This window comes from Halichoeres trimaculatus, unplaced genomic scaffold, assembly GCF_033239565.1.
Source record: "Halichoeres trimaculatus isolate MK-OKI-2021-1 unplaced genomic scaffold, fHalTri1.1 fHalTri1_scaffold_19, whole genome shotgun sequence".
Taxonomy (NCBI): Eukaryota; Metazoa; Chordata; class Actinopteri; order Labriformes; family Labridae; genus Halichoeres; species Halichoeres trimaculatus.
The window spans coordinates 25,921,466-25,945,675 of NW_027437197.1; the positions used below are offsets into that span (position 1 = coordinate 25,921,466).

Here is a 24,210-nt window from a genome sequence, read left to right on the forward strand (position 1 = left end):
CTCTGGCAGCCCCTCTGCCGCTGGGCTAGCACGGCTAGCTCGTCCATCCCACTGGAGATAGATCCCACGTTCCCAACAACGATGGATGGAAGGACAGGTCCACGTAGTCACCTCCCAGCCCACACCCGAGGTCGATGTCGTCACTTCTTTGCTCACACCTGAGAACCAGCACGTCGTCCTCACCTCCTTCTCCTCACCTTGAGGGAAGACATCAGGCCTAACACCAGTTAGCATTGACATGCTACAGGCTGCTTACAGCTAATTTCACATGTAAACAATGCAGCCATGGTTACATGTAGGATCTCCAGACGAACACAGGAGAAAAGTAGTAAAAATATCGCTGAAGACACAAAAAGTTTGGTGTCCATGACCAACAATGAACCACACAAAGTAATGACCCACTCCAAATACAAAGATGACGAAAAAGAGACGAAAAAAATTACAAGAAACTGACAGAGAAGAGAGAGCTGCTGCAACAGGCAGCTACTTGGGCAGCGCCTGATACATACATACATATACATGACCCCATGTAGAATAAGGGGCATGTTGGGCACCACTTGCTCTGTGGGGGGCTAGCCTTGCAGATCTAAACAGATCACACTAGATCTGATCCAGTGAAGATGACTCGGGAGAAGAAGTTTAGCAGCATAAGAAATATCACAGAGAAGGCAGTTTTTAGTAAAGGAGTATCCTGTGCAGACCTAGATATAATAAAGGTAAAACAAACAGAAAAACTGAACCGCACAGGACTTCATGACTAATAGTTTTAAAACTCTTGAAAGGGAAGAGAGCACGTGACAGGAGCAAAGCCTTGCCTCCTTCCTGCATTGACAATCAATTGTCAATCAATTTATCAATTTATCTCAGTGCTATTTACTTTACAACCACCTGAGAAAAGAAAGGAAGATAAGGGTCAAGGATCCTCCAGGACTGAAGAGGTCAGAGGTCGTAACTGTTCTGTGTGTCTGGCTTTATCTGTTATTTCAGATACTGGGTGATTAAAGGAGGAGGGGGCAGGGGATTCCAGGGAGGCTGAGGATTCCTGTGCAGGTTGGCCTTTTACCAGAGGATGATATGAGACGTCAACTGAGCCCTGACAGGTTGAAGACCACAGTGAGCAGGGTATCAGAAACCCTATGAGTAGAGAAAGTGGGATGTGCTGCAGGGGGAGGTAGATGATAATGAGGCCAGCCTGCTTCAGAGAGGGGCTGAGGGTTAAAAAAAGCTGTGATTGAATAAAGGTATGAGAGACATATAGTTGAAATTTTGAGACACCAAGTTGAAATTACATGAAAATTATGAGATATTCAGTAAAAAGTTATGAGACATTAATCAAAATTATGGGATATGATGTAGAAATTAGGAGATACCTAATGGATATTTCAAGATTCTCTGTCTGAAGTCAAAACTATAATGGCTAGGTGCCGCCCTGTTGACCATGGCTGCCTTTTGCAGCAGCTCCCTCTTCTTTGTCTGTTTCTTGTAATTTTTTTCGTCTCTTTTTCATCATCTTTGTATTTGGAGTGGATCATTACTTTGTATGGTTCATTGTTGGTCATGGACACCAAACTTTTTGTGGCTTCAGTGAATTTTTTTCAACTTTTTCTCCTGTGTTTGTCTAGAGATCCTACATGTAACCATGGCTGCATTTTTTACATGTGAAATCAGCTGTTAGCAACCTGTAGCATGTCAATGCTAACTGGTGTTAGGCCTGATGTCTTCCCACAAGGTAAGGAGAAGGAGGTGAGGGTGACGTGCTGGTTCTCAGGTGTGAACAAAGAAGTGACGACATTGACCTGTCCTTCCATCCATCGTTGTTGGGAACGTAAGATCGATCTCCAATAAGAGGGACGAGCTCGCTGTGCTAACCCAGCAACAGATGGAATACCAGAGGGCAGAGTAGCATCATGCTATTCACAGACATGGCTAACGGAGCTAACATCAGACACCAAAGCCATGCTGGAAGAACTTCACCTGCTGTGAGAAGACAGGAACCAGGAGACAGAGATGGAGCATGACTGAAGAAGCTCAGTCCTGGACCCTGTGGAGGTGGAGACTGGCTGACCTGAAGAATGACGGACAAGCTGTCAGCATCTGTTTTCTTATGGACCTTTTTGCACTTTCTATACACTTTCTTACTTTTGTTTTCTTGATTACTGCTGTGACTTCAATTTCGTTGTACTTGTTACAATGACAATAAAGTTCTATTCTATTCTATTCTATTCTATTCTATTCTATTCTATTCTATTCTATTCTATAAGATAAAAGTGAAATTCCAAGACTTATAATTCCAGTTATAAGACTTAGTATTTCATTATTTCGACTTTGATTTCATCGTGGTGGAAATGGGCAGGCTAGCATACATAGGGATCCTTTTAATTCTTTTAAGAGGATTGGAATAACCAATCACTGCCTAGTTGCTTGTGTTGGAAATTCTGTTGTAAAGAAAAACACATGGAGACTAAAAAGGAAATTTGCAGTCTTTGATCAGAAGTTCATTTCAGCAAACTACTGTCAGAGTAATTTCTGTCTCATTTACAGTTTTTCTCAGTTGATTTGGTCCATTTCTCAGATCAGAATTGAAATTCTCTAAACTACTTGTTCAATCTTCACATTATTGTGTCACTTGTGCACATAAAAAAAGCCTGTTCTCATTTCATTGGGCACCTTGCAAATGCTTTGGGACATCCATGCAGATGATTATGAACAGTCCTCTGCTGTTTCCCCCATTATCAGCTGCTTATGTCATGTTGATCAAACGGATTATCATGGTTCTGTGTTGAATAGTCTCACCCCCCGCAACATTTAGTCATTAGTTCATCCTATAAGCCTCTATACGTAAAATTGTTGAACAAGTTATAATGTGTCAAACATCCTTCCACACAAGTCCATTAGACTTCATTTTTTATGAATCTGTCTGGATTGGTAAATTTCTCCCTGGTTGATCTATACTTTTTCTAATAAATGGAAATGTGAGAAGCATCAGATCAACCAATGATCAACCAATTTTCAGAAAGAGCTCAAAGGTTCATTTCATGAACCATCAACCGGTAAGTATATATCTGTACTTTCTTCTGTACAGACAGGGGCAACACATTTCCTGTAAAAGGGACAATACGATCTATCTATCTATCTATCTATCTATCTATCTATCTATCTATCTATCTATCTATCTATCTATCTATCTATCTATCTATCTATCTATCTATCTATCTATCTATCTATCTATCTATCTATCTATCTATCTATCTATCGATCAATGAATCTATCAATCTATCTATCAATCTATCTATCGCTTGATCGATCTATGGATCGATTCTATCGATCTATCAATCAATCAATCTATCTATCGATCAATGAATCTATCTATCTATCTATCTATCTATCTATCTATCGATCAATGAATCTATCAATCTATCTATCAATCTATCTATCGCTTGATCGATCTATGGATCTATGGATCTATCTATCTATCTATCTATCTATCTATCTATCTATCTATCTATCTATCTATCTATCTATCTATCTATCTATCTATCTATGAGCTGAAGTTAAAAAAAACAACAACATTTGCTTACTTTTCACAGCCTTTCTTTGTCTGTTGGAATAACGGTCTCTTTAAGTTTCCGTTGTGGTGGTACTTCGTTTGTGTTGTTGTGTTTTCATTCATGTTGTTATTTTTGCAAATCAAATGATTCCTACCAGCCACCGCATATTAGCTTTCCTCCAAGCTTTAATTCTGACACCTGGAATGACCAGACTTCTTCATATCTTTGATTTGACCAGCTGCTTAAATGTTGAAGTTGAATCTAAGCAATCATGCCTCCCATGTGCTTTTTTCCAAGTTGAGAAAAAAAAGTAGCCTGCTTGCTCAGCCAGAACAAGACCATCATGAGTCTTTGCTGTGTACAAGTGTGAAATACCCGCTTACTTAGCCTACTTTAGGAGTTGACATAATTCTGAGGCTAACACACTGTAAAATTAAATAACTGGAAGCATTTCCAGCCATGGTGCCTCTCCTTTGAAGTGTTACTATAGAAACTGGTTAATCATTGACTGTGTCTGCACAGTTTTTAATAAAGCAGGAATCTACTTCTCAGAGTTTTTATGGGATTAAAAAGTACCCAAAGCATTCTTCAAAATGTTGAGCACATGTCTGTCAGCTGGGCCAAACATGGAAACACTTTTTTTCCTTGACCATTATTGTTAACTAAAACAAAATCCTTTTTGTTTTGTTTTGAGAACAGCAATAGAGGTTATTTGATCTGACAGCTTTAGAGTTGGTTCTGTAACAACCATGTGTCCCCTCACTCAGTCTAAAGAGTCACCTGAGAAGGTTGTACAGTTTTTCTCAGTCGCTCTGGTACATTTCTCAAATCATTGACATTTGCAAAACAGTCATGTCTCCAGTATAACAGTGTGCTCTGAAGGGATGTTCTGCTGTAAACTATCAATCACTATGGCCAAAGTTTTGATGACAGTTTTTATAAGTTGTAAGTTACACCTTAGTGTATGTGGGAGATTGATCACAAGAGCCACCAGTTATTTGACAGAAATCCATGTTTTAAGTAATTGTTTAGATATTTTATTCCATCCAAATCAAGTCTACATGAAGGTTGAAATGTAAGACACACAGCTGCTGTAAAGAGGGATAAACACTAAAATCATAACCATTCAGCTCCTATTTCTTTGACACTTTAAAGTTATTATTATTCATTCATTCTTTTGCACACAGTCGCACCATTACTAAGAACTGGAAGAAAAAATTATTCACCAGATATCAAAAAATGGATAACTACAATACAAGAAGTACAGATGAATGAAAAGATTACACACAAAGTAAGGAACATGGAAAATGTTTTTCACAAACGGTGGTATGTTAAAGAAATTGGCTGCGAACTAATTTAACATAAAAATCAAATAAAAGGGAAAGAAAAAAAAGGAAGAGGAAGAAAGAACATAAAGGAAGGAAAAAAAACAGATTTAGTCATAGTCCTTGCTAGCAAAATTTCAGATTAAAATAAATAGACTTTGTGGTTTATCTTTTTCTTTAATAAAGAAATAACCAATTAATGAAAACAATGAACTACTAAAGGACTAAGACTAAAATGGATGACTACAGTAATTAAGCCCATCTATCAAATGCATATAGGCATGTATATGTATATCTCCTCCTCAGTGTATTTTTATTTTTATTTATTTATATTTTTTTAATATACGTTTGTATGGATGAGTGTTTATGTATACACGTATGTAATTTTTTTCCTTTTGGTTATTTGCTTTATTATCACTACTATTATTTGAGACAATTCAATTCGATAAATGTTGAGTTTTGACTCTGGTTAAAAAATAAAGTTTAAAAAAAACATTTGATAATGATGAAACAAATCACCACACTAACAAAAATGACACCCTACCCAAGACTGGTGATAAATATTTATTTTTACTCACACATTTTCAAGAACTCACTGCAAAGAACATGTAACATTCTTAATGTGAAACAAGTGGAAGCCAAGGGAAACTTAGGGAAAGAGCTCCAGGTGAAAACCTGCTGGCACTAGGCAGTCTGCATTTCTTCCTCTTCCCCTGTGGACTGGTAGTGTCGGTAGTCAGGCTTCAGCTCCCAGGTGCTTTTGTGAAGGCCCTTACTGTTATAAGAGCCAATTTCCCTCATGATGTCTTTCAGGTAGGTCTGGAAAAACAAGTCATATCTAAGAGGCTCTGACAACACAAGAGCTGTTTCTAGACATTTACTGGAAACTCTTCTTACCACTGTATATGAATAAATTAAAAATAACATTTCCATTGATACAATCCTAGTACATATGCACATACCCTCAGATTAGTGCTGGAGTAAACCTTTCGACTGTTTGGTGGAGGTTTTAAATCAGTAGATTGGTCCAACTGTCAAATTTGCCTTTACGATCACATAGGAGTGATTCTTCTACAGAGTCAGGCGTTTAAAACCAGAGGTGTCAAGTCACTAAGTAAAAATACTCTGTTGCCTTATTCATTCATTCATTCATTCATTCATTTTCTGAGCCGCTTATCCTGTTCAGGGTCGCGGTTGGCTAGAGTCTATCCCAGCTGTCATTGGGTAAGAGGCGGGGTACACCCTGGACTGGTCGTCAGTCAATCACAGGGCTGACACAGAGACAGACAACCATTCACTTCAGTTACCTTATTTAAGTAGAGATTTGGAGTATCTTTACTTTACTGGAGTATTTATTTTTTCAGCCAACTTTTTAATTGTACTTATTAGGTTTTCACGCAAATATCAGTACCATCTACTCCTTACATTTTAAAAATAGCCTCCTACCAAGCAGGGGCGTATTTAGTTGTTTGGGGGCCCAAGGCAAACCCAGTCAATGGGGTCCTCCATGTCCTTGTAACTCATCTTCCTCAGAGCTAGTCTGGCCTTCCCTGGGTCCACTGTCTCTTTCCCAGAATCAAGGCATGAGACAGTGCTAATCTTGTACATGGTAACTTAACACAACTAAATGCATTTCCTCAAGTTCTGTACTTTAGTTTGATTTTGAAAAAAGTGAATCCATCATTTAGTCCACTTTGTCCTGGATTTGAAATCTTTGATGGTCAATTGACAGCTTATTTGTCCCACAGTGAGGAATTTACAGAGTAACAGTAAGAAGCAAGAAAGTATGAAGTGAAAAACATTACAATAGGTAAATATTGAAAAAAATAATTTAGTAAAGAAAAAATATGTATATATCAAGCACAACAAAAAACTGAAAAAAATCTACTGAAAGAGGTGATATTTACACTTACCATACTTTTTGGTACTATTATTTTAAAGTTAATGTATTTTTATTTGACCGCCTGTCCAGTGAGTTATGTTTCCAAAAAAGAGATTTTGTACAATAATGTTTATCACCAACTCAAAAAGTTTGATTTTGAGAAAATGATCCTGTTTCCTGGGCTAGATAAAGTCCTTCAAATCCTAAAAGTCTGATATGTTTATCTCAGATCTCAGAACAACATTGTTTTTATATCTGACTTGGTTAAAGATAAGAAAAAAATGGGGGAAAAAAAGTGTTTTTTACCACTTTCCTCCTGAATCAAATGTTCAGATGTGTTGTAACATGGAATAGCCCATTGAATAAGAAGGGAGGGGGAGTACCCAAAACCATCATTAAAGATTAAGCCTTTTGATGTATTTTGAAGCATGTGAAGTAAGATTTAGAAAAAATAAATGCTTTCAATTGAAGAGAACTTCATAAATCAGTTTTTAAGAGATGCTTTGGGGCCCCTGGGAATCTTGAGGCCCCAGGCAACTACCTGTGTTTGCCTAATTGTAGCTACGTCCCTGCTACTAAGATCAATCGTGCCATCCAGATAGAGTGAATTTGATTGTAGTTTGATGAGAGGTATAAATACAATACCTGTCCCGCACCCTATTGGTTTGTACGCGATCCATCACACCTGCACATGAGACAAATGACACCACATTGTAACAAGGAAATAGCTGGCATAAGTCGCCTAGTAAGAAGATGTCCAGAAACTCAAATGAAATGTCCCTCCCAAATACCAGAGAGGGGGTTGGTAGCCAGGAAGACCACAGATACTAAACAGTATGATGATGTTAATGTGTTTCTTTCAATGACAGCAGTCAATACAGCAACTGAACAATTATTTCAACATGTAACAGTCTGTCAGTTGATTTTCCCTCCTTACATCAATTTTATACTTTAAGAAGTTTTGAAACCAGTTCTTTTACACTTCACTTGAGTAAAAAACTTGAGTTGATACTTTATCTTCTGCAAAAGTGTTTTTGAACCCTAGAATCTCTACTTCTGCTTCAGAAATATATGTGAATACTCTTGACACCGCTGTTAAAAACTAGTTTTGGCACTGTTCAGAAGCTGTGGGAGCTGACTAAACGGCACTGTGTGCAAGACCATTCTCTCCTTTATCCACTAGATGGCTCTGCTGAGCTGGTGGAGTCCTGCATGCCTGCCTGATGAATAAATGATGTGCCACGAGACTTTTCATAATGAGCATTTCGGTTACTTTAGTTCAGTAAAATTGAGAGTTCGCCAAGTGCTTCAGGAGAGAGATGATGGTGTGGAGTGTATTGCGGCGTTTGACTCCTACTCAGCCGATGGTTATGCAATCAGATGCAATCAGAGGGAGAGGAGGACCTCAAGGTCTAATCAGCACCTACACAATGCTGTTCTCTGAGAGCTGGAACAGATCCACTGCACTGTATCGATTCAACCGGTGTGTGCGTGTGTGTGTGTGTGTGCATGTATGTGTGTTTATGTGTGCTCATGTGCAAGTTGGCCCAAATTTTATCCACAATGATAGCATGAACAAGCATGAACGTCAATCCGTGGGCGATTTGTTCAAATTTAACAAAGGAAGGTGGATAGTGGGCAGGTGTATTTTTTTTTTTTTTTTTTGGGTCTTCCAGCTATATTGTGTGTGTGTTTGTGTGTGTGTGTGCGTGTATGTATGTGTGTGTGTGTGTGTTCCAAATGCTCACCACAGGTTGTTTGGTAATGTCCACCAAGTCCTTAATGTTGTAATACTGGTGCTTCTCAAAGGCAGAGAAAAGCATGTCCAAGACCACCTGGCGCTCAGCTCGCACCATCTTCCCCTCTGACTTCTTCTTCTTGGCATAATCCAACTGAGAACAACACAGATTATCATGACTTCTTGCACTCATGATGTTAAACCAGATGTAATAACCTATACCTCTCTTTGGGGTTTCATTATTTAACTTGTATCTGTGTTTCCATTTCTAAAATTATGTTCATCATTTTGGAAATTTTCAATTACAACATTATTTTTCTTTATCTTTAATATTTTTTCCACAGTTTTGAAGAAGCTGTTTAACAATGAATTAACTTTTAACACGAAATCTGCATTTTCTTCTAGTTGATGCTTTTTCTAATCTTCGTAAATTGCACTTGTGCAGAACGCATTTATTTATCTATGTAATTATTTAAGGTATGAGGTACACTCAGCCAAATAAGTAAGAAACAAGAAAGATAATGAAAGTTAAATATCACAACCAATAAAAAGGGGGAAAAAACACACAAACAAAAAAAGATACAGAAATAATAGTAGTAGTAATAGTAATTATAAAATTATAAAATTTGAATTTCATCAAATTCAAATATATATTCTGTGATCTGCTGATCTGATGTGAATTAATTATTGAATTTAGTATAAACAAAGTGCAGGGGGCTTAATTCATGTGCATATTGAATGGGTACATTGTTGAATTTATTCAAATAAAGGGTGTACATGTGCACAGTTTATGTGTACATAAAGTATTGGGAGAATTGAGAAAGAGGAATTAAAAATGCTGAGTACATTTCATGAAATAAAAAAAAAATAGGAAACACTTAATCCTCATTTTTTTACTTCTAACCGTTGAATCATTTGAAGTATTACTTGTTGAGTGCGTGTATCATTTACACACACTCACATATATATAGGTTGGACCCCCCTTATACCTGTGTGTGTGTGTGTGTGTGTGTGTGTGTGTGTGTGTGTGTGTGTGTGTGTGTGTGTGTGTGTGTGTGTGTGTGTGTGTGTGTGTGTGTGTGTGTGTGTGTGTGTAAGTCTGTATATATTTTCCAGGACTAATCTGAACCAAAGTCCTAACAGTTTGCACAAGTTGTTGTTTTTTTTTATTAACCACTGATTAATAAGTACAAACAACAATAAAAAACAACAAAACTGCTGCTTACTTTTCTTTTAACTGCTGCTTATGTAGAAAACATCTTCCAGTATTTCTTTTTTCATATTTAGACATGTCTATTATTGGGAATGCACAACAATACAGGCAAATTATTGGTATTGGCCAAAATGGCTTAAAAATGAAAAATAGAATATGGGCCAACACGCTGATATCCACAGATGAAATAAAGTGATAAACAAATGTGCTGATGCATTCTTGATTCAATGCCTGACCTTTGCACCATGAGCTGCAGCTCTATGTCATCATCTAATTTCTTATGGACATTTTTGCACTTTCTATACTCTTTCTTACTTTTTTTTTTTTTTTTAAATGCTGCGGTGACTCCTGAATTTCCCCTCGGGGATAAATCAAGTATTTTCTATTTTATTTCTATTCTATTCTATTTTATGTGGTTGCTTTAACCTCTGATGTCACGGTCTAGGTTGAGCAGAGGTTGACTCAAGACTGTAGCTGCTGCTATGTTTTGTATTTTTTACTGTTTGCACCTCTCTGTCACAGTGTTAGTAGCTCATAGAATTCCACCCACTTGTTTATTTAAGTTCTGATTAGAGAATGAAGCTGCACATCTATGTTTTCACACTTTGATTTTTGTTTGCACAGTGCAGACTGACTCGTCACATGTTTGGCCCCTGTTGAGTTTGAGTTTTAGCCGCAGTCTGTAAGGTACAAGGAGCTGACTAATTGAGGCACATTTAGTGTCAAAGAGTAAACTATTTGATCTAACTTGGGTTTAATTGCTGCACAGCTGCACTTTTCACCTGTCCCCTCTGAACAGAGGTCATGTTTACTCACATTGTCATTTGTAAAATTGGCCAATTTTGTCCTGGTTGTGGGGATTGTTATGACTGTCTTAGGGAGGGCATCATCCAACTTTTAAGTAGGATGGTTTGTTTTTTTTGTATTATTTTGTTTAAAAGTAATTGTCATTAATAAATATGAAGTTTTAAATTCTAAGTATTTTTGTTATTGGTGGCTGTTTGCTACCCCTGACCTGAATTAGCAGGATATTCCTTTTTACCATGACAGCTTCATGTTTCTGCAATGATTAATCCACCAGTATGTGTTATCTCTTTAATCACTATCTATAATTAAAGCTGTCATCCATGAATTTGTAATGTTCTATTTTACTTGAGAGCAGAAAACTAGTAAAGCACATAATAATTGTTATTTTGACTTTCAAATTATAGTTATTGTCTTTCATTGCTGTAAAGAACATTCTGTTTTAGTGGTTCTTTCTTATTCTTGATTTTTTTTTCCAACTCAGACAACCCCAGTGTGCTGGATCATATTTGAGAATAAAAACATAAATTTCTTTTTCCTGATGAAAATAGTGCAGCACAGGAAACTCCCCTAGAAAGTAAAAAAGTCCCATTTAAAGCACTTCATGATGGATGGTTTTCTTGTTGTTCTGGCAGGTGGTAGAATTAATTTTTACACACACACACACACACACACACACACACACACACACACACACACACACACACACACACACACACACACACACACACACACACACACACACACACACACACACACACACACCAGAGTTTGACTTGAGTCAACCTCTGCTCAGCCTGAACCGTGACATCAGAGATTAAAGCAACCACATAAAAAGCAGCATCTACTCTAATATTCTGCCTTCTACTGATTGTTTAATTTATTTTGGCTGTAGACCAAACACATTTACAAAGTGTATTCACCTTAAAGAAAAGGTAAAAAACAATGATCTGATGCTTTCTGAGGTAAGAAATATATATCATACTAATAAATTCATATTTTCTTCCATGTAGATGAAGAAAGCGACTAAACCCCGTCATGATGACATATAAATGAACCTTCATCTGCTGCCTGCTTCTCTTCTTTTGTGTTCCTGAAGAGCAGACTCGTACATGTGATCAATTTTTCTACAAAAGCAAGTCTGGAATACTAAATCTGTTCTTGAAATGAACACAGACATGCAAACATGTGCGCTCACACATGCATTCACATACTGCCATAACCACACATTGTCTTGCATGGACAAGCGAAAATAAAAAATGATAATAAAAAGCCAGAGTGGAAAATGAAGAACTACAGTCTACACATTGTTATTCTACAACACCTGTTACATCCATCCATAAAATCCACTCAAAAAGCCTCCAAAGCGACTGTGTTAGAAAAGTGAGTCATTGCAGATGAGGTAGGAACCTTTTTTTCACAAACGCTCTCCTTTAAGGGTGGAGACAGTGGTATATATCCTATACACACACTGAAGCAAGCTGAGTTGTTTGTTTGCCTTGGGTTATATCCTAGCAGTGCATCTGTCACAGTGATGCTGTTGCCATGGCAATGCCATCCACTAACAAGCTAGAAAATGGATTCCGATGAAAGGAGAGAGAAAGCATTGAAAAAAGGCAGAGTGGACTCAAGAGGTTTGTGTTCACAAATTAACAGTGGCAGCATTTCCCCTTTTTGATAAACACAGACTTCACTGCTCCTGCTGGAAGAGGGGTGATGGTTACAGAGTGCAGAGAGCTCCAAAAACAGATTCAAAACAGGAGTTTTTCTTTTCAACAGGTGGATTCCTGGTAACACTTTACAATATGGGCCCTTTAACTAATGTTAGTTAATGCATTGTTAAGCATTAATTCTAAGTTTAATAAGCAATATAATGTGTGACCTACCATTAATTAACATACTAGTTAAGCATCAATAAACAGTTAGTTGATGTCAACTGTTGAGAGATAATTAATATATTATTAAATATTAATAAAAGTTACATTACATATTTAGTTATCCTTTAACATCAGTATGCTAACATAAACCTCAGTAAATGTATAGGAGTGCTTTATAAGCATAGTTAATGATTACTGAATGCTTTTTGGACCCTTACTGTAAAGTTTAAGACATGTATCCCTTAGGTAACACACATCCTGATTACACTTTTAATAACTACAGCCTATTTATCATTAATAAAGCATAAATTAAGTATTAGCCAGTACTTAAGTCACTCCCTGTAAAGCATGGGTTACCAAAGCGGTAACGCTTTATATTAAGGTCCTGTAATAAGCATTAAGACCTTTGTAAATACTTATACGATGCTTATTAACATTATTATTTGTTTATAAGACTATCTTAGTGTTTAATAAAGCTGCGTTTCCACCAAGCAGTCCGGGTCGGTTCAGTACGGTTTGGGACGGTTTGGGACAGTTAAGCCTGATCCCGTTTGCGTTTCCACCGCAAACTGTGCCCTCTCGTGGTGGGCGGCGTGTAAGCCGGATGCCGGAAGCCGCAGCTGGTAAACAATAGCGCGACGCTGTAGCAGCTTACCCAGCTATTAAATCCAACAAAGAAGAAAAACGCGACACAGTAAACAAAGAGCACGGATGGAAGACGTGCAGCATTTCGTCCTCTTTGTGACTGGCATGTAGCTCTCTGTTACAAAGTGCAATCAAGCTTTGTTTCAGAGAAGTCTGTGAGCCGCCAGGAGAAAGTAGCCGCTGTCTGGGTAAGTGGCGATTCGACCAATCAACGGTCTGCAGTGTGTTGCTCCACCTCCCGTGAGCGGATCGGTTCAGTCTGGCACCCATACGAAAGGGTCCCAAAAAAGTGGGACGGCTCGTCTCGGTTTTTAGGGATCCGTCCTGGGATGAGTCAGTGGAAACGCAGTTAAAAGCGCACCGTACCGAGACAAACCGACCCGGACTGCTCTTTGGAAACGCAGCTGAAGGTCCTTGTAATAGTTAATACAAGACAACTTAATCTATAAGCTATATGGAACCTAACCCTCACCCTCTTTGTTTTTTGTCTTCTGCTTTTGTCTCTCATGAGCCCTACCCCAGCCCTTCCCCTAAACCTAACCATTCGGGGCCCCATGCCTAAACCTAACCTGTGGGGCTTAACCCTTACAATGACCTTATTAAACACTCATTAAGCAGTTATATAGTCTTATAAACAAATAATGATGTGAATAAGCATCTTATAAGTACTTACAAAGGTTTTATTAATGCTTATTACAGGACCTTAATATAAAGCGATACCCAAAGGTTACTGAAACTCAAACTGAATGTATTATTTCTTGTATATTTTACAAAAGAGTTAACCTTCTCTGTACAAAATAATGTTAAACAAAACAACTCTCGATTCAAACTGATCATTAATCAGCAATCAAATAAAAAAGTCCTCAAATTTTAAGTGCCTCAGAGCTAGTGGCAAAACCCAAATGCAAAAATCAGAAAGGTGGAGGGGCCGAATGTGATGAGAGATGATGTCACACAGACAGAAAGTCGTGAGTGAAGCTGCAGAGGTTTGTCATGTCCAATTCTTTGGTGAATGCAGAGTTTACCAACGACTTACAGACTGTTTGAGAAGTAAATACTTTGTGTGTTATCTGTTTAACTACTTCAACAAGATGTGGTATGTTTGAACTTGATTTACTTATCGTGATTAGTGCACAAGCATGCAAGTGGAATTAGCACGTTTTTTTTCTGTGCAGTGGCAGTTAATGCCCCTTGTGCTGTTAGTATGTGTGAGTGTGGTTAGCTAGTTTGAAGCTCATATGGACTCGATATTAGGGTTAAATATTTTTCCTCAAAACTAGAGGGATCACATTCTAAGAAAATTAATTCATTTTCTGTGAATTTTGGTAAATTGCATTTGTATGTGCTTTTTTTTTTTGCAGCTAAGCCAATAGGTCTATGTGTTCCACAATCCAAAGTAGACCCTTTTTGCATGTTATAATTGTCATTATCATTATGATTATAATTATCATAACAGAGATTTTGTCCATCAACACAGGCTATGAATGATGAAAGAGAGCTCATGTGTGTTAGGAGACTCGGAACTCGGGATTCATATCTGCTGCGACGCTAATTATGAAAAGCCAAACAGTCTGTGATCAAACTTTTGGAAGCTTACGCGGCAAAAAGCAACCCTAATAAAACCAATATTTGACAGAACTCCTTAACAAAACATGATGAAGTAAACCATTTAATGATTACCTAAACCATTATGTAAATTGCATTCTTCTGTGGCTGTTGAGATTTAGGCTGCAAACGGGAATAATTAATGATTGGATATCAAATATTTCTTTATTAGATTAGACATATTTTTATTTTTTTTTACAAAAACATAGCCTACAAGATGGCCTAAGTCCGTTTTTATGGCTGTTCAGGTTGCGAGAGGTATCACTCAAAGTTAACACAAGACGTCTGCTGTGTAAGCAAGCCTGTGTATTACCGTAACCGTAATACTATAATAGAGAGGCAATTTTTTTCCTTGTTTCCCGACATTACCTTTCCGGGGGATCGAGAAACAGATTTTATCACATTTCCCGAGAATCACGTCTCCCGGGATTAAACAGTACTCAGTATGAGAGTTGAAGGAGCTTTTAGAGGAGTAATATGAGACTGAGAGGTGTGTTAATGTTCACAGTGAGCCAGGACGCTCTTTTTGGACTTGCTGGAAGTTAGACTCTCCAATGGCATCAGCCACTACTTCATCCTGGTCTGTTTGCTGCCATTCTGTGAGCCCTCCCTCATTTTTCTGCCCGTCAACCATCACCATGCTTCTCCTCTTCATCCTCACAGCTGAGAAGAACTAAAGGGCTGTGAGGTACCAGCCAGTGCACGTGCTATTTTATTTTATGCTTCAATTCAAGTGAAGTGGCCTTTTGTTTTGGTCTCTGCGCTCTCAAGCAACAATTCAGGCCTACAAAACCTTTTTTCTTTCTGTTTTTTTTCTGAGATAATTTTGGTTTGACAGACAATATATATATATATATATATATATATATATAAATATATATATATATATATATATATATATATATATATATATATATATATATATATATATATATATATATATATATATATATTTTATGGAGTTTCCAAGTTTACTTAATTCCAAAAAATGTGCATTCAAAGTGACGTCTCTGTCGCTGAGTTTGTGTTCTTCTGTTTCAGGGTACTGCTAGTCTTAAACTTCATTAATAAATGTTTTGTAAAGCATTAAAAAGTCTTGGCTTCTCAATAGTTATAAAGATGAGCATAGTTTACCAATATCGTGGATTTATATAAAATTCATCACCCTGGTAGTGTAGTAGTAATGTGACATTTTAGAATGAAGAAGTACGGCCTCTACGGGCTCTGATTTCGTAGACCAGGTGCAGGCGCAACTGCACCTGACCTGCGCCGGCCTTCGCCGTACCCACAGGGCGTGACCGGTGCAATTTGCAAGTTTCCTGCAGTGCCAAGAGAGGCGCAGTCAAGGCCCAGAGGAGCGCAGATCTGCGTGTCCACGCCTCCCTCTGCACAAATGGCAGAGAGGGAGGAGAAAAGCCGTGAGTGGGTTTAACACAGCAGAGTGCTGTTTTCACCAATCAAATGAGCACCTCTCCTCGCCTTTAAATGCCCTGCAGCCGAGGCGCAGCGTCTGATTGATCCCCGCCACCGTGGAAACAGTGCTGGTACCAGAGACGGTCAGAGCCGCTGTCCCTGCAGCAGGAGAATGGACAGCGGGGCGAATCGGAGGACACGAAGCACGTCACCGTGTGGGCCAGCTCCCGGGACAGATTTAATCTGTTCCTTTGTCATTAATAGGAGTACAAAATGAAGAGACAGTTACACAGCTGGCTTATCCATTCAGAATACTTTTGATCCACCTGCACTCCTGGTTTGTCATCGCCAAATAGCAGAACCTGATATACTGTATACTCTCCCGGTGTCTCCACCTCATCCTCCTTACAATAATGTACTCCATCTTTTTAGATCAGGTTAAAAATAAAGACTTAAACAGAGAAATATGGGAAATCACGGGTAAATCCTGAGTGACATACATTTATTTTGTCTCTTTTTTCTTCGTCTTTTCTCTCCCTCTTTTCTTTGAATTAAATGAAATGAGAGAACCAGATATACTCAGTATCAGATGTTAAGGCTGTTTATTGTTTAATTGTAAGATGTGCATCAAACTTCCAGCTGCCGTCAGGTTAACTTTTCATTATGACAAACGGCTTTAATCTGACATCAGATGTGATGGGACAGTTAATATAGATATAAATGTATATGTTGGTTCAGACAGTTACATTGAATAGTGATTGCTGTGATTGTTTATTGCATTAAAATGTGCCTGACACTCTGGAAACCTGCCTCTGAGGCTTTGTTGACATGTGCGCACATGTGCACCTGTCACCAAATTACAGCTGTGCAGGGTGCGCTCCGCCTTGCACCGAGGATAGACCAGGTTGTCACTGCACCAACATAATTCTGCTGACACCTCCCCCTGGTGCGCCGTCAACTCCCCCTGAAGCGCAGTCACACCCATCTCTGCGCAGACGGTCTACCAAATTGTCAAATTGGCAGCGCACGGTGGTGCACCGCACGAAATTAGCGCTGCACAGGGTGCGCCAGGCTTGCGCCCCCTGAGCTGCGCCACAAAATTAGAGCTCTACATGTTTGCATTTATTTGAACTTAAACAACAAAAAAAAAACTGAACTCCAGAAGAGAGGCAGAGGCAGAGAGGAAGAAGAACCGACTCCTGCAGCAGGAACTGGAGGAAATTAAAGGTGCTCACAGTGAGCTGCAAACTGCACCAAAATCACACAAATGATGCAGGAAGACAGTGGACAATCTTAACAAACAAGCTCAGGTCTATGCTGACAAGTTGGCCCAGGACCAGGCCACCATAGCGGCTATGACAAAAGATCACAACGCCCTGCTTCAGAAGATGGCAGAAGAAAGCCAGATTAGAACATCAAAAGTGCAGAGCAGAGGATTGAGGCTCTAAAGCATGAGCTTCAGGAGCAGAACAAGACCTATACTGACAAAGCTTCACGAGATCAGGCTGCTTTCACATCTCTACGAGCCGATTACTACGTCCTGCTTCAGAAGACGACAGGGGTCAAGGTCATGGAAGCCATGACGTGGGAACACAATGCCCTGTGTCAAAAGATGGCTGAAGAGAGACAAACCTACTAGGCTAATTTCAAATACACTGAACAGATGCTACAGATGCTACAGATGCTACAGCGTGAGCTCCAGGAGCAGAAGAGCGCCAACGACAAAGCTCTTCAGGATCAGGGTGCCTACACATCCCTCAGAGCTGAACACCAAGCTCTCCTCCAGAAGACAGCGGAGGAAAAAAAGAGGCACCAAGCTGATCTGCTCACTGCCAGATGTAAGATGGCAAGATGGCAAGATGGCAAGATGGCAAGATGGCAAGATGGCAAGATGGCAAGATGGCAGAGCAGAGCCAGACCTACCAGGTCAACATGCAGCACGCTGAGCAGGTGCTAAAAAGGCTACAGCATGAGCCTCAGCAGCAGAAGGCTAACAATGCTTCCAAGGACCAGTCAACCATTGAGTCCTTAAAAACCGAACATTAAGCCACCTGCCAGAAGATGGCGCAGGAGATGACCACCCTGAGGCAGTTTGCAGCCCACAGAGAGCCGATGTTTCTACAAGAGATGGAGAAGCTAAAAACTCAGCTCCAGGCCAAGAACAAGGCCCAAACAGACTACGAGGAGCTTCAAACCAGGACCAGGGCTACAGAGGAACAGTTCAAAGCAGCCATACTAGAAGAGTGGAAGAAGAATGGTGCAATCAGGCGAGAAACAGAGATTCATAAATCAGCCCACAGGAGGCTAATGCTTCTCTTCCAGAACTTAAACCAATTCAGAGGAAACCCTTGGACTTCCTCTCCTCCTCTCCTCTCAAATCCCTGTCCCTCTCCCCAGACGTCTTTCAATAAAATATCAAATCAAAATAAAATGATCTCCCTCTTTCATTGTTTTTCCTCAGAGCTAGCATGGTCCAAGAACTACATCAATAAGATTATTAATTTTCACAATTTCACATTAAACTTAACGCATTGCGATAGTTTTCAATGTATGCCATGGTACTGGGCATTAGAAAATTTGAAAATACTTAACTTTCCAATAAGCCATGTGACATTTCCTCTATAGGGGCTGTGAGGAGTTTCTCAGTGATCTTGAAAAGTCTCCCTTCTAGATATACCCCTGATGTAACCCATACTTTAAATTGAGATTATCAGCGCCAATAATACAGGTTACAGGTTATTTCAAAATGCAACTTTTTAGCTTCCTGATCGGGTCGAGAAGGACCAGATAGATTTAGTCCAGGTCTATATGACAACACCACGCTGGCTGATGAAGTTTAGCGGTGAGAAGAGATAAAATGACTTCTGTGGTTAATTCTGTAGTGATGGTGGACACTGTAGCCTAACTGTCAGACAGAAAAAGGACAGAAGAGCAGAACAAAGATAAACAGCAGAGAGATAGAACACGAGCTAAAGGCTAAAATCCATGCTAATATGTATGTAATAATGTTCATTCCAACCCACATACAGCAGCTATTTTTCAGTGGTCTGTTACAAAAACTTTCTTTTCAAGCTTAAAATACACAAATTTATATTATCCTACTAAGTGTAGGCACCACCAGTATTTTTGAGATTCACTGGACATTTTAAAGGTTTAGAATCAGTAAACCTTATTGATAACTGCTTTTGTAACTCATGCTTTACATTCCCCCAGTTTAGAATAATATTTTGGGGTTTCTGATGGTCTGTATCATACACAGCATGTTACCTATTTCATGCATTTTATTTAATCAAATGTAATATACTTTTTTTGCAGTATGTGTCTGATGTCTCATTTTCAACTGAACCATAATGAAATGTAAAGTCACTTGTTCCACTTGGAGTGATTCAGTCTCTTCAGACTGTTGGAGAAACAAATGTAACATTGACTCACTTCTTCAGCTTCATATAGTTGTCATTGACGACTGGTCTGCATTCAGCTCTGTGCACCACAATCCCCTCCTGGCTGATTCCATCTACAACAAATACAGTGACTCAGCTGCTTTGGCATGATTCAGATGCATGACCACACACACATTTAGTTGGTTTTTAGGGGGGCTGTCAGTCTTTTATAGTTCAACATTTAATACATGTTTTTTTGAATAACCACGTTTGTCACAGAACTAAAAGCAACTCAAACAGAAATAGAGAGGACAGAATTCTCTGAATTCTATGGAAAAGGTAGGATTTATGTCAGGGAAAAATGTATGATGATAGGTAGCTATGGGATATAGAATACTGACTCTCTGAACTATTATCAGCTGATAACCATCGTCAAGGTAACCCCTTGACCAATCAGAATCAAGCATCTTAAAGGAGCTGTGAGGAGTTTTAAAGTGATTTTGAAAAAGTCTCCCTCCTAGATATATGCCTGATCGTGATCCACACATTAAAATTAGATTATCAGCACTGTTCACATCATCACTGATCACAGCATTGTTCAAGTTACAAACCCTATTTAGAGTTTGTGATTTGAATGTGCTGTGTGGAGGATCTGTTGTAATTGGACTGCAGTGCCACCTTTTGGCCTGGAGTCCCACACAGACTGTCATGAAGACGTGACTCTTAACAAGGCGTGGTTGTTGCAGAAATGAATGGGGATCAGATCTTGTTTTTATAACAAATTTTCTTTGTACAGGACAACTTTTTACTGGATTCCCCCAGCAAGAGTCAATGGGTGACATCATAGAGGCATTGCTTATGTTTTATGTTGTCTCTAGAATGGTCCTTTTACGGTTTGTGCAATGTGCTCTTCAACATACACTTTATGGAGGCCCCAATTGTTCAGCTATTTCTGACCAAACCAAAAAGCTCTGAACCAGTTCCAAGCTGGAAGTAGTTCTTGATACCCACAGCTAGCTGTTACTCCTAGCAAAGCTACACTTTAAGCCAAAGGTCTCTTGATTTTTGCATTACAGGTCAAATCTTTATTGAACTTTTAAAATCCCCAAAAAAACTTTGTATTTCATGATTACTTTTAAAAGTCTATGGAACGGTTGTTTGCTATCACTGCAATGCAAAAACTACTCCTATGGTTGTACTTCTCTAGAAAGCCAGGGGGCTCTACACCATGAGAATAACTGCTACTGTTTGAAAGATACAGAAATCTTTTTTCTATTTTCAACTGGAAAAATATGTCCCTAACATGATGTGATTGGTGCTTTTCTTGTCACTACATCAACTGATGCAGAAATGATTCATGATGTCTGGGCACTGATGTTTGAAACGTAACAACAAGCTAAGAACGTGACAAAAGCTAAGAAGTAGCATTTAGAAATATTCTATATTAGTGCTAATAATCTCAATTTTAAGTGTGGATTACGATCAGGCATATATCTAGAAGGAAGGCTTTTTCAAGATCATTAACTTCTCAAAGGGAATTTAATCTATGATGTCTTTACCATGCAGGATGAAGTAGCATTGACAAAAGCACACACAGAGAAATTCAGAGAGGATACAGTACTGGAGAAGCAAGGTTTGGACTGTGAGCTGACAGCAGTCATGAGACGCCATCGTTCTCTCCAGTGCAGGCAGAGATTGAACAAAGTGCCAGAATGACAGCTCTCTTCGCAGCACTTGGTGGCTGTTTACCAAACTGTCACTAAGTGGCACTCCACATGAAGTCACACTCACAACACTGGAGGCTGTCTGTACCGAGAGGGTGGGGGTACAAGGCCGAGGTCAACTGTTGAATTGTGCTTCACTGTTACTGTTGAAGCTTGTTCAGACTTTGGTGGTATAACACCTCTAATACAAAATCAAATTTGCAATTAAAAACAAACAACTAACAAAATAAGCTGGTCAGATGTCAAGCGCACAGGGGAAAAAGTTGTTAAACAAACAATAGCTGCTTTAAAGAAACTCCTCAAACTGATGAAGTCCCTTACTTTTAGTGTTGTTATTCCTGCTCCACATATGAAGGTTAGGGATAGGTTATGTGTTTAACTGAGTTTGTAAGTGAATACGTATGAAATTGGTCACTGGATCTGGATATCTCTGGGCATAAATAAATAAAAATAAGTAATAATCTTATGTCATGTGACAATGTGCTGTTTTGTTATATGTCATTGACTGAAGTAGGCCATCTAGTGTTTTGAAATGGCTCTGAGTTGTTTGGAACCTTGCCATAGTTATCAGTCAGCCATGAGCCTGCACGTAACTTGTCTTTAATTTGGAGGACTCATTATCATTTACAAAGACTAACTATGATATGTCTCTGTGAAGAAAGTTGAAATCGGAAACCGGTTTTTGATTCCCATCCCTACTACAGGTGCAATGTACCATTGGAGAACGTTTCTGTAGCAAAGTTTTTTGGCTGTAAATGTCACTGTTGATTGTTTATGGCACAGTCTAACAAGTGTAAGAGTTTCTGTGTTTGAGAGTTTTCTTTTCTCTCTGACAGTCAGAGGTGGGTTTGTTGTTCATTGTTAAAGTCTGCATACTACTTACTAAACTTCCATCAAATCAGTACGCACTGCTAGTACAGCCACAGAGAGGCTAACTGCATCTTAACTGGTGTTGCTTATGCTATCATTTCTGGGTTGCTTGGTTGCTAGGCGTCGCCCTGTTGGCTATGGCTGCCTTTAGCAGCAGCTCTCTCTTCTTTGTCTGTTTCTTGTAATTTTTCGTCTCTTTTTCTTCATCTTTGTATTTGGAGTGGATCATCACTTTGTATGGTTTATTTGTTGGTCACAGACACTAAACTTTTTCTGGCTTCAGTGATATTTTTACTACTTTTCTCCTGTGTTTGTCTGGAGATCCTACATGTAACCATGGCTGCATTGTTTACATGTGAAATTAGCTGTTAGCAGCCTGTAGCATGTCAATGCTAACCGGTGTTAGGCCTGATGTCTTCCCACAAGGTGAGGAGAAGGAGGTGTGGACGACGTGCTGGTTCTCAGGTGTGGCTAAGAAGTGACGACATCGACCTGTCCTTCCATCCATTGTTATTGGGAATGTAAGATCTATCTCCAATAAGATGGACGAGCTAGCCATGCTAACCAAGCATCAGAGGGAATACCAGAGGGCAGAGTAGCATCATGCTATTCACAGACATGGCTAATGGAGCTAACATCAGACACCAACGCCATGTTGGAAGAGCTTCACCTGCTGTGGGCAGACAGGATCCAGGAGACAGAGACTGAACAGACTTCTGAAGAAGCTCAGTCCTGGACCCTGTGGAGATGGAGGCTGGCTGAACTGGACAATGATGGACAAGCTGTCAGCATCTATTTTCTTATGGAGCTTTTTGCACTTTCTATACACTTTCTTACTTTTGTTTTCTTGATTGCCGCTGTGACTTTGATTTCGATGTACTTGTTACAATGACAATAAAGTTCTATTTTATTCTATTCTATTCTATAATAGGTGTGCATTTCACTGCTAATTAATTAGCCTCCCATTAAATATTTATAACTTTGCCCCTCCTATTCCCCAAGATTTTTTTTACTATTATTTCATGCTAGTATTTCTACTTCCAACAGTTTTTTCGTCAAGTGTTGTAGCTTATTATTCAACTTTCCATCCCACAACCTTTTTTTTCAGAAACCATTTATTGCCACTACTGCCCCTCTTGAATCGGTAATAAGAGCAGCTTTCAATGTTTCTCTTCAAGTTTTAAATCAACTGTGCAGAAAACGGGAGTCCAGCTGGTGAGCGTTGGTGTAATATTGGCAAAAGCTCTGCCTATTGTTCATTGTTGCATGATTTGGCAATGTTCGTAAATGGACTCAAAGGTCTAAGAAGGAAGGCAAAGAACGTTCAACTCTTCACACACATCCGTTTATAAAATTAGCTGAGAGAATAGCACAAATGGAAACCAGAAGGAAGAGATCTAACAGGAGCTTAAGAGGACAACAAAGAGTGACAAGCATGTATGACTGGACTGACAAGCCTACGAGACAGCCTGAGGAAGGAGACAGGCTGTCGAACTTATTTTAATACTCCCTTACAATCTTTTCCTCCAATGAGGGCCCTCAGGTGTGAAAATGAGTAAAATTAGCTAATCCTCTTGGGATGATTCCAGTTCCCCTCCTGCATATTCACACTTCCCTTACGAACGTCTTTCCTTATTGTCGTATCCTCTCCCACTCAAAATGTGGGGGAGAAATGCAAAGAACAGACTCCAGATAATGCGTCCTTTACAACTGTCATCAGGGGCTACGTCAGTTACTGATGACGCCAGCACAGCGTGATCTCCTGTCAGAGGCATTTAACACTCTGTGGAGCCTTTTTTCTCCCTGTCTGTCTCCTGTAATGTTATTTACTGTCTATTCAGACAAAAATAGACAGAACAGACTTCATTTGTTCTTTGTCTTGCCTTGTTCCCGTTGATGAAAGAAAATAAAAGGAAAATTAACAATAAAATCATTTTTGTGCTTGTGCACCGTAACCTTGATAAGTAGCAATTTCCACCTGTAGAGAAACTCCACTGCTCAGTTACTGGATGTCAATTCTACCGGTAGAGCACATTTAAATTCCTTATTTGTGTGACACTAAAGTAACATCTTAACCATCACATTTAAAGGATAACAAAATATTTATTAGAGACTTCTGTAACTGTACTAATTTATTACATTTGGATACAAAACCAGGAAAAGTGGATTTGGTCTTGGTCTTTTTC

At 39.1% G+C, this 24,210-nt stretch overlaps 1 protein-coding gene across 1 annotated transcript in view; it reads right to left on the reverse strand.

Annotated features, from left to right (window-relative positions):
• Positions 1-5,430: 5,430 nt before the first annotated feature.
• Positions 5,431-24,210, reverse strand: part of LOC141808683 (general transcription factor IIF subunit 2-like) — a 71,713-nt gene continuing 52,933 nt past the window's right edge. The window contains exons 5-8 of the mRNA XM_074695358.1: positions 19,483-19,564; positions 18,102-18,168; positions 8,504-8,647; positions 5,431-5,692 (exon numbers count right to left, since the gene is read on the reverse strand). Of these exons, the coding sequence (XP_074551459.1) occupies positions 5,558-5,692; positions 8,504-8,647; positions 18,102-18,168; positions 19,483-19,564 (428 nt within the window). The 3' untranslated portion in view covers positions 5,431-5,557. The remainder of the gene's footprint in view (positions 5,693-8,503; positions 8,648-18,101; positions 18,169-19,482; positions 19,565-24,210) is intronic.